Consider the following 12,282-nt stretch of genomic DNA (forward strand, 5'->3'; position numbering starts at 1 on the left):
TTCATGGGATCTAGAGTTAATGCTCAGGATTCCCAGGATACACCACCATCTGATTGTACAAGGTTAACTGCTCGGTTTGCCGCAGGCATTTCTGGTGTTTTGGATGACGCTATGTGCCATTCTGCTTTCATTCTATTTTTGAGAGGATGCTGTGAATTGGTGGAACTGAGTGGCTAGTTAGGTGAGAGGCTGTCTTTGTGATGAAGGGAAGGGCCAATCATTGTACTGTTAATGTGGAGACCCAGTGATGGATCGAATGACCTCCACACTGCTCCAATTAGAGTCATAGAGTCACAGTGATGCACAGCACGAAAACAGACCCTTTGGTCCAACTCATTCATGCTGACCAGATATCCCAACCTAACCCAGTCCCATTTACCAGCACTTGATCCACGTCTCTATCTATTCATATACCCATCCAGATGACTTTTAAATGCTGTCATTGTACCAGACCCCACCACTTCCTCTGGCAGCTCATTCCATACACGCACCACCCTCTGCGTGAAAAAGTTGTCCCTTAGGTCCCTCTCACCCTAAACATATGCCTTTTAGTTCTGGACTCTCCCACTCCAGCGAAAAGACCTTTTCTACTTCTCCTATCCATGCCCCTCATGATTTTATAAACCTCTATAAGGTCACCCCTCAGCCTCCGACGCTGCAGGGAAAACAGCCCCATCCCATTCATCCTCTCCCTATAGCTTAAATGCTCCAACCTTGGCAACATCATTGTAAATCTTTTTGTGAACCCTTTCAACTTTCACAACATCCTTCTGATGGGTAGGAGACCAGAATTGTATGCAATTTTCCAAAAGTGGCTTACCCATGTCCTGTACAGCTGGAACATGACCTCCCAACTCTTATACTCAGTGGTCTGACCAATAAAGGAAAGCATACCAAATGCCTTCTTCACTATCTTATCTACTTGCGACTCCACTTTCAAGGAGCTATGAACCTACACTCAAAGGTCTCTTTGTTCAGCTACACTCATCAGAACCTGAGCACTAAGTGTATAAGTCTTGCTCTGATTTGCTTTTCCAAAATGCAGCGCCTCACATTTATCTAAATAAAACAACATCTGCCACTCCTCAGCCCAACTGATCGAGATCTCATTGTACTCTGAGATAACCTTCTTTGCTGTCCACAACACCTCCAATTTTGCTGTCATCTACAAACTCACCAACTATATCTCCTATGTTCACATCCAAATCATTTACATAAATGACAAAAAGTAGTGGACCCAGCACTGATCCTTGTGACACACCACTGGTCACAGGCTCCAGTCTGAAAAGCAACCCACCACCACCACCCTCTGTCTTCTACCTTAAAGCCAGTTCTGTATCCAAATGGTTAGTTCTCCCTGTATTCCGTGAGATCTAACCTTGCTAACCAGTCTACCATGAGGAACCTTGTTGAAGGCTTACTGAAGTCCACATAGACCATATCTATTACTCTGCCCTCATCAATCCTCTTTGTAACTTCTTCAAAAAACTCAATCAAGTTAATGAGACATGATTTCCCATGCAAAAAGCCATGCTGACTATCACTAGTGAGTCACTAGTGAGTCCTTGCCTTTCCAAATACAGGTAAATCCTGTCCCTCAGGATTTCCTCCAACAACTTACCAACCACCCATGTCAGACTCACTGGTCTATAATTCCCTGGCTTTTCCTTACCACCTTTCTTAAATAGTGGAGAAAGTGAGGACTGCAGATGCTGGAGATCAGAGCTGAAAAGCGCAGCAGGTCAGGCAGCATCCAAGGAGCAGGAGAATCGACATTTCAGGCATAAGCCCTTCTTCTTTTCTGAAGAAGGGCTTATACCCAAAACATCTATTCTCCTGCTCCTTGGATGCTGCCTGACCTGCTGCGCCTTTCCAGCAACACATTTTTCAGCTTCTTAAATCGTGGCACCACGTTAGCCAACCTCCAGTCTTCCGGCATCTCATCTGTGACTGTCAGTGATACAAATGTCTCAGCATGGCGCCCAGCAATCACATCACACAAAGTTCTAGGGTACCCTTGATCAGGTCCTGGGGATTTTATCCACTTTTATGCGTTTCAAGACATCCAGCACATCCTCCTCAGTAATATGAACATTTTTCAAGATGTCATCATCCAATTCCCCACATTCTATATCTTCCATGTCCTTCTCCACAGTAAATACTGATGCAATATAATTGTTTAGTATCTCTCTATCTCCGATGGCTCCACGTATTAACTGCCTTGCTGATCTTTGAAGGACCCTATTCTCTCCCTCGTTACCCTTTTGTCTTTAAAGTATTTATAAAAACTCTTTGGATTATCTTTAACTCTATTTGCCAAGGCTATCTCATGTCCCCTTTTTGCCTTCTTGATTTCCCTCTTCAGTATACTCCTACTGCCTTGATATTCTTCTAGGGATTCACTCGATCTCTCCTGTCTATACCTAACATATGCTTCCTTATTGTTCTTAACTAAAACCTCAATTTCTTTAGTCATCCAGTATTCCCTATACCTACCAGCCTTTCCTTACACCCCAGCAGGAATATACTTTCTCTGGACTCTCGTTATCTCATTTCTGAAGACTTCCCATTTTCCACCCATCCCTTTACTGCAAACATCTGGCCCCAATCAGCTTTTTAAAGTTCTTGCCTAATACCGTCAAAATTAGCCTTCCTCTGATTTAGAATTTCAACTTTTAGATCCGGTCTATCCTTTTCCATCACTATTTTAAAACTAATAGAATTATGGTCGCAGGCCCCAAAGTATTCTCCCGCTGACAGCTCAGTCACCTGCCCTGCTTTATTTCCCAAGAGTAGGACAAGTTTTGCACCTTCTCTTGTAGGTACATCCACATACTGAATCAGAAAATTTTCTTGTACACACTTAACAAATTCCTTTCTATCTAAACCCTTAACACTATGGCAGTCCCAGTCTGTTTGGCAAGTTAAATCCCGCACCATAAACATCCTATTATTCTTAAGAAAACTGAAATCTCCTTACAAATTTGTTTCTCAATTTCCTGCTGACTATAAGGGGGTGTCTGACACAATCCCAATAACGAGATCATCCCTTTCTTATTTCTCAGTTTCACCCAAATAACTTCCCTGGATATATTCCCAGGAATATCCTCCCTAAGTTCAGCAGTAATGCTATCCCTTATCAAAAACAGAACTCCCCCTCCTCTCTTGCCCCCTTTTCTAACCTTCCACAACATTTGTATCCTGTAACATGAAGCTGCCAGTCCTGTCCACCGCTGAGGCATGTCTCTGTAATTGCTGTGGTATCCCAGTCCCATGCTCCTACCCATGCGATGAGTTCATTTCCTGTTTGGCCCAATACATTGAAGTAAATGCAGTTTAATTTACCAGTCTTACCTAGTTCTCTGTTTTGTTCCTGCTTACCCTAACTGTTTGACTTGTTCCCGTTCCTAACTGTACTAGTCTCAGGCTGATCTCTTTCCTCAGTATTTCCCTGGGTTCCACCCCCACCACCTTATTAGTTTACATCCTCCCAAGCAGCTCTAGGAAATCTCCCTGCCAGTTATTAGTCCCCTTCCAATTCAGGTGCAATCCGTCCTTCTTGTACAGGTCACTTCTACCCCAGAAGAGATTCCAATGATCCAAAAATGTGAACCCTTCTCCCATACACCAGCTCCTCAGCCATGCATTCATCTGCTCTACCCTCCCATTCCTACCCTCACTAGCTCAAAGCACTGGGAATAATCCAGATATTACTACCCTTGAGGACGTCCTTTTTAAATACCTGCCTAAGTTTCTGTCTTCTCACTTCAAAATCTCATCCTTTTCCCTTCCTATGTCGTTAGTTCCAATGTGTACAATGACCTCCTGCTGATCACTCTCCCCTTTGAGAATATTCTGCACCCCTCTGAAATACCCTTGATCCTGGCACCAGGGAGGCAACACATCATTCTGATTTTTCACTTGCTGACCACAAAAACCTCTATGTGTGCCTCTGACTAGACAGTCCCCATCACAATCGATCACTTGGAAATGACGGACCCCTCACTACATTTGAGCAAGTCTTGACATCAGAAATGTAGCACTTTGTGCTTATTCCCCTGAGAGTCCATCACACCCTTCCAATTCAATTATATGCCCCTTGAGTAAGGAGGCCTGAGTTGTATATTCTGGATGCTTTCACACAAATTCTCTGTACAGTTGCAGCAAGACCTTCCTACTAGCCATAAGGATCATTGCATTTGCTTTCCTAATCACTCATTGGTGTACTAACTTTATGTGATTCATGTGCTCGGACACCCAGACTCTTCTGCAGTCTCTCTCCATCTCTGGTCCACAAGATTAAAGATTACCAAAGCAAGAGAGGTGGTGTTAGCCCTGGTGACAATACAGTGTGGGCCTTGTAAAAAGGAGGACATTTCCACTGGCAGTGTGTGTGTGTGTGTGTGTGCAATGAGCCTATTGCTCGTGTATTGAGGGTGTCCGGGTGTTCAAGTATCCCATATGCATGCCTAATGACGTTGGAACCAGACATGCTTGTCTAAATTAGATTCAAAACCTTATTGATGGGCTCACTGCTGGCAGATGTTTTGATACAGATACAGACATGGTTTTATTGACAAAACTGGAACAACAAACTTCTTCTAATCATATTGACACCTGTGTCTTCACAATAAGGAGAGAAACTCCCTAGTTTCACAGGATTTCTCAGTTCCTCCTCATATGTCAAACTCTCAGCTGCTGTGCCACAGCAGCCTGACAATCCTCATTTTAGCAGTTTGTCCACCCTATCATTTCCTCTGGCAGCTGATACGGGGCAGTGAGCTGCGTTCTCAGCAATACAGTTAGACCAGAATCAGCAGTTTGCATGATCGTACGACTTGGGGACAGACAGCAACTGCCTTGTTGGTTTAACTCCTCACCCTGGATAGTTTAATTTGCATCCTCCACCAATGTTAATGTTGACTGCGTGAGATTGCAGGGGGTATATGACAGCGATACCTAAAGGAACAAGAACAAAGACAGAAGATATTACCAATAAATGAAGACACTTGGCTGGCTGGGATTATGATACAAGAGCACCAGTGGGGTTGGCTGAGAGTGCTAGTGTTAATTCCTAAAACTTCCACACAAACAGACACACACCCACCCACACAGACATGCACAAACAGACTGATACACACACCTACACACACCCACACACAGGCAGACACACACATATATACTGGCACTGACACACACAAGCACACACTTACTGATACACATGCTGACACACGTACATACACACAGGGATATACAACACAGGCAGACTGACACACACACCCACACACCACACACACACCACATGCACCACACACACAGACCACATACACACAGCACACACACCACACAACACACACACACAAAACACACCACACACACAACACACCACACACCTACAGACCCATGCACTCACGCAGACCCTCTCTCATACACAAGTTCTCTCTCATATGCCCACACACAATTCCCGCACACACGCAACATCTCACAGTCTTATACTCCTTTACACTCACACTTACACACATACACACACTCTCTCCCAGACACTCATACCCTCCACACAAATACACCTACATGCACACAGACATAAGTTTGTGGGGTGAATTGGTACTTGCAGAATTACATTTTATTTTGCTCAAAAACTGCATTAATCTATATAAGATTCTGTGAATCCATGGAAGATTCTGTAAATCCCTTTTTTAGATTAGAATCAGTCTGAACACTGGGGCACAGACAGCCTCACACAGGGCCCCTCACACCTTCAATGCATTATCTGGGCCAACATGGCACCTATTGTTAAAGTTCACTTGAGAATGTAACTTTAAGAAAGTTCTGGGATTTACGTATGAAAGAACTGAAATCAACATGCCCATTCTAAAGGTGAGAGATGGGCGGCACGGTGGCACAGTGGTTAGCACTGCTGCCTCTCAGCGGTTAGCACTGCTGCCTCACAGCGCCAGAGACCCGGGTTCAATTCCTGCCTCAGGCGACTGACTGTGTGGAGTTTGCACGTTCTCCCCGTGTCTGCGTGGGTTTCCTCCGGGTGCTCCGGTTTCCTCCCACAGTCCAAAGATGTGCAGGTCAGGTGAATTGGCCATGCTAAATTGCCCATAGTGTTAGGTAAGGGGTAAATGTAGGGGTATGGTGGGTTGCGTTTCCGCGGGGCAGTGTGGACTTGTTGGGCCGAAGGGCCTGTTTCCACACTGTAAGTAATCTAATCTTAACAAACAACCCAGGTCTTTTTCAATATATAATTTCAGACACATCACACTGTAAACATTTGCTCTAAATTCTGTGTCCTACGATCTTACACTCCACAACAACCGAAAGAAGGAGCAGCGAAAGCTCGTGCTTCCAAATAAACCAACTGGAATGTAACCAGATGTTGTGATTTTTAACTTTGTACACCCCAGTCCAACACCAGCAACTCCAAATCATGACTACTGATACAAATGCTGACACAGACCGACACACATAGACACACAGGCATAAACACACACACAAACATGCACATAGACACATGCACTCATATAGATACTCACACATAAACATACACACATACATGCATGTACATATACATGTAAATGAACATATATACAGGTACACAGAGACACATAGGCGTAAACACTTTTTCTTAATTTTTGGAACAGAATTTTGAATGTTGATAAATGAAAATGTTCGTTAACACTGAAGAGAGTGCAATTGAAACATACCTTGATAATTGCAGTTCAAAGAGTTCTAATGTGTTGCTGAGATGGTGATGTGGAGATTAAATCTAGGGATTGTTTTGTTAAAACTGTACAAAGCACTAGCCCGACCACAGATGGAATTCTGTGAACAGTTTTGAGCCCTTTCTCTAAGGAGAGATAACCTGTCATTGGACTACTATAGGAAAGGTTTGCAAGACTGATCCTGTGGACTGAGGAACTGTCTTACAAGGAGAGGTTGAGTAGGTTGGGGCTGTACTCATTGGAATTAAGAAGAATGAAAGGTGATCTCATTGAAGCATACAGGATTCTTGGGGGACTTGACAGGGCAGATGTGCAGAAGTTGTTTCCCCTTGTGGGAGAGTCTCAGACTAGAGGGCATCATCTCAGAATAACGGGTTGCCATTTGGAAACAGAGATGAGAAGGAATTTCTTCACTTCATGGGGAGTGAATTTGTCGAACTGTTTACCACAGAGGACTTTCAAAGCTGGGTTAGGATATTCAAGGCTGAGAGAGACAGATTTTTAATCAGGAAGGGAATCAAAGGTTATGGGAAAAGGCAGAAAAGTGGAGTTGAGGATGATCCTATCCACCATGATCTCATTGAATGGCAGAGCAGACTCGATGGGCTGAATGGCCACCTTCATTGTATATCATCATTTTATTGTGAAGAATATGGATAAATCCCCAGGACCTGATCAGGTGTACCCGAGAACTCTGTGGGAAGCTAGAGAAGTGATTGCTGAGCCTCTTGCTGAGATATTTATATCATCGATAGTCACTGGTGAGGTGCCGGAAGACTGGAGGTTGGCAAACTGTTTAAGAAGGGCGGTAAAGACAAGCCAGGGAACGATAGACCGCTGAGCATGACCTTGGTGGTGGGCAAGTTGTTGGAGGGAATCCTGAGGGACAGGATGTACATGTATTTGGAAAGGCAAGGACTGATTAGGGATAGTCAACATGGCTTTGTGCATGGGAAATCATGTCTCACAAACTTGATTGAGTTTTTTGAAGAGGTAACAAAGAGGATTGATGAGGGCAGAGCAGTAGATGTGACCTATATGGACTTCAGTAAGGCGTTTGACAAGGTTTCCCATGGGAGACTGATTAGCAAGGTTAAATCTCATGGAATACAGGGAGAACTACCCATTTGGATACAGAACTGGCTCAAAGGTAGAAGACAGAGGGTGGTGGTGGAGGGTTGTTTTTCAGACTTGAGGCCTGTGACCAGTGGAGTGCCACAAGGATCGGTATCTGTCAGGAGTTGCCAGTTTATCTCAAGACATTTCAGAAATACTTTGAAGTTCAATCACAAACTGGAGAGCTTTCAATTATTCACGTCAGTTTCCCAGATTCACATTGCTAAAGCATGTTGTGGTAAGTACATCAGAAATAGGAGCAGAGTTAAGCCATTTGGCCCCTTGAGCCTGCTCCGCCATTCAATAAAATCATGGTCAATCTTTACGTGAACTCAGCTCCTGCCTGCTCATTATAAACCTTAATATATTTACTGTTCAAATATCTATCTTTCTTTGCCTTAAAAACATTAGATTAGATTAGATTAGATTAGATTACTTACAGTGTGGAAACAGGCCCTTCGGTCCAACAAGTCCACACAGCCCCGCCGAAGCGCAATCCACCCATACCCCTACATTTACCGCTTACCTAACACTACGGGCAATTTAGCATGGCCAATTCACCTGACCTGCACATCTTTGGACTGTGGGAGGAAATCGGAGCACCCGGAGGAAACCCACGCAGACACGGGAAGAATGTGCAAACTCCACACAGTCAGTCGCCTGAGGCGGGAATTGAACCCGGGTCTCTGGCGCTGTGAGGCAGCAGTGCTAACCACTGTGCCACCGTGCCGCCCACTGAGGTAGCCTCAGCTGCTTCATTGGGCATGGAATTCCACAGATTCACAACCCTTTTGCAGAAGATGTTCCTCTTCAGTTCAGTTCTGAGGCCACTCAATATTTCCTCAAAAGACAATCCTCTCAATTCTGGAATAAACCTCGTGAGTTTCCTCTGCACCCCCTTCAGTGCCAGTACATCCTTTTGCAAATAAGGGCTAGCATTGCTGCCTCATAGCACCAGAGTCCCAGGTTCAATTCCAGCCTTGGGGACTGTCTGTGTGAAGTTTGCACATTCTCCGTGTCAGCATGGGTTTCCTCCAGGTGCTCCAATTTCCTCCCACAATCCAAAGATGTGCAGGTCAGGTGAACTGGCCATGCTAAATTGCCCATAGTGTTAGGTGTACTAGTCAGAGGGAAGTGGATCTGGGTGGGTTGCTCTTCGGATGGTCGGCGTGGACTGGTTGGGCCAAAAGGCCTGTTTCCACACTGTAAGGAATCTAATCAAGGAGACCACAACTGTACACAGTACTACAGGTGTGGCTTCACCAGCATCCTATACAGCATAACCTCCCTGCTTTTAAATTCATTCCTGTAGCAATGAAGGACAATATTCCATTTGCCTTCTTAATTATCTGCTGCATGCCAACTTTTTATGATTTATGTAAAAGCACACCTAAGTCCCTCCACACAGCACAATACTGCAATTTTTCACCATTTAAATAATAGTCTATGTTGCTGTTTTTCCTACCAAAATGGATGACTTCACATTTACAACATTGTACTCATCTGCTAGACCCTTGCTCACTCAATTAATCTATCCATATCCCTCTGCAGACTTTCAGTGTCCTCTGCACATTTCACTTGACCACTCATTTTAGTATCATCTGCAAAGTTTGACACATTACACTTGGTCCTCAACTCCCAACCATTTATGTACATTTTAAACAATTGTGGTCCCAACACTGATCACTGAGGCACATCACTAGTCACGGATTGCCAACCAGTAAAAAAAATTATCCCTGTTCTTTATTTAGCAAAAAAGTTCTATGATGGCAATGAAGCCTTCCCCATGGTGTGACAAATTGTGACAGAGGAGGCTCACAATTTCTTTACATCACACAGCTGACCAGGAGTCTCTCCATTTCTTACTCCCAGCCAGCAGCATACATTGGAACAATATAAAAGTTGACATTGACCTGTTCGCCAACCTGGGATTGAGTGTAATATACTGGCATAGTTCGTGGAATACATCAGGAATAAATGGATCATTCTCAGGAGGGCATGCTTTCACTAGTCGGATACCACAAGGGTACAGTCAGTGTTGGGATTGCTACAGCTGTTCACAATCTATATAAATTATCAGCATATGGGGATCAAATGTAATATTCTAAACTTACTGATGGTACAAAACTAACTGGGAATGTGACTTGTGAGGAAGGTGAAAGCAACCTTAAAATGGCTGGGTAAATATAGCAGATGGAACACATTGTGAAAGTTATTCAAATTGCTAAACAAAATGGAAAGGCGAAATCTTCCTTATGGGAATTTCCATAAGAAGCAGAGAGACTTCAGGGAGATCGGAAAGTTTGAGTCTGAATTCAGAACAGGAATTTGGTACAAAAATGGTGCTGTGGCATTCAATTGAAGCAAGTGATTGGCTGGTGAGTATTTCCTATTTACTGAATTAAGTCACAGATCAGGTTGATAAAATAGGAAACAGTGATAATGAGTGAATAGCTGTTGAGAATTATTTATAACTTTTTGTTTTAATTTGGGCTTATTACTAATATGAAGGTGTTCTCAGTATGCATAGGATTTATCAGTATTAGGAACGTTTACTCATTGTAGGAAGGTTTATCCCCAGTTGCAAGTTTAAGTAATAAATAAAGAATCAGCATCCACCTTGTATTCTAATAGAAGTCCAGGTCATTGCCATGTCCTGGATACATTGTTAGTTAAAGCTTCTGGAGCTCTGAGGGGCATGGATAGGGTAATTGGAAAAGGTCTTTTTCCTGGGGTGAGGGAGTCCAGAACTAGAGGGCATAGGTTTAGGGTGAGAGGGGAAAGATATAAAAGGGATCTAAGGGGCTACTTTTTCACACTGACTGTGGTGCACGCATGGAAAGAGCAGAGGAAGTGGTGGAGGCTGTTACAATTACAACATTTAAAAGGCATCTGGATGATTAAATGAATAGGAAGGGTTTAGAGGAATATGGGCCAAGTGCTGGAAAACGGGACTACATTAGGTTAGGGTATCTGGTCAGCATGGATGAGTTGGATCGAAGGGTATGTTTCCGTGCTGTACGTCTCTATGAGTCTATGACGCTATGACTCTGGGTTTCAGTTGCTCATCGTGTGGCTGATGTCATCACCATAGCACCTTTATTGTTGTACTCATGGATTTATGAAAGGCAAAACATGTTTGGCAAATCTACTGGCGTTTTTTTGAGGACCTTAGTTCTAGTTTAGATGAAGGTGAAGCAGTGAATGTGGTGTACTTAGATTTTCACAAATTTATCAATAAGGCCTTACAGACAAAGTTAAGAAACAAAATTAGAGCTCTTGGGATTGAGTGTAATATACTGGCATAGTTCGTGGAATACATCAGGAATAAATGGATCATTCTCAGGAGGGCATGCTTTCACTAGTCGGATACCACAAGGGTACAGTCAGTGTTGGGATTGCTACAGCTGTTCACAATCTATATAAATTATCAGCATATGGGGATCAAATGTAATATTCTAAACTTACTGATGGTACAAAACTAACTGGGAATGTGACTTGTGAGGAAGGTGAAAGCAACCTTAAAATGGCTGGGTAAATATAGCAGATGGAACACATTGTGAAAGTTATTCAAATTGCTAAACAAAATGGAAAGGCGAAATCTTCCTTAAATGGGAAGAGGTTGGGAGGTGTTGATTTCCAAAGGGATCTGGTGATCTTGTCCATGAGCTACAAAAAGCTAGCATAAAGGTGCAGCAAGCAGTGAGGGAAGTAAATGGTATGCTGGCTTCCATCACAAGGAGATTTCAGTCCATGAGTAGAGAGGTCTTGCTGCAGTATAATTAGCCTTGATTAGACCTCACCTGGTACATTGTGTTCCATTTTGCTCTATGTGTTGAAGGAATTGGAGAATCATAGGAGTGTCACATAGAAACATAGAGATTAGGAACAGATGGAGGCTATTCGACTCTTCAAGCCTGTTCTGCCATTCAATAAGATAAGTGATCCTAATTTCTTCCCATATCCTTTGATCTCTTTAGCTCTAAGAACTATGTCTATTTCTTGAAAGTCTTCAATGTGTGGCCTCAATAGTTTCCTCCAGCAAAGAATTCCACAGGTTCACCATTTTCAGGGTAAAGAATTTCCTCATTATCTCTTTTCTAAAAGGCCTACCCATTATCCTTAAACTATGATTCCTGGTTCTGGACTCTCCAATTATTGGGAACATGCCTCTATCCTGCCAACGTCTGTTAGAAGTTGATAGATTTCTGTGAGATCTTCCTTTATTCTTCTAACCTCCAGGGAATATAGTCCTAATTGACCCAGTCTCTGTTCATGCCTCAGGACTGCTATTCCAAGAATCAGTCTGGGAAACCTTCGCTGGACTCCTTCCATAGCCAGAACATCCTTACCCAAAAAAGGAAACCAAAACTGCAGGTATGGTCTCACTAAAATCCTGGACAATTACAACTAGACATCCTAGCTCCTGGAGTCAAAC

General features: G+C 43.3%; 1 protein-coding gene across 1 annotated transcript in view; it reads right to left on the reverse strand.

The window, feature by feature from the left end:
• Nucleotides 1-4,551: 4,551 nt before the first annotated feature.
• LOC122541477 (uncharacterized) overlaps nt 4,552-12,282 on the reverse strand; it is a 208,061-nt gene continuing 200,330 nt past the window's right edge. The window contains exon 7 of the mRNA XM_087979105.1: nt 4,552-4,959. Coding sequence (XP_087835231.1) covers nt 4,891-4,959 — 69 coding nt within the window. The 3' untranslated portion in view covers nt 4,552-4,890. The remainder of the gene's footprint in view (nt 4,960-12,282) is intronic.

The sequence above is a fragment of the Chiloscyllium plagiosum genome, unplaced genomic scaffold, assembly GCF_037043375.1.
Source record: "Chiloscyllium plagiosum isolate Xiang-an unplaced genomic scaffold, Cpla_swu_hap1 HiC_scaffold_35, whole genome shotgun sequence".
Lineage (NCBI taxonomy): Eukaryota > Metazoa > Chordata > Chondrichthyes > Orectolobiformes > Hemiscylliidae > Chiloscyllium > Chiloscyllium plagiosum.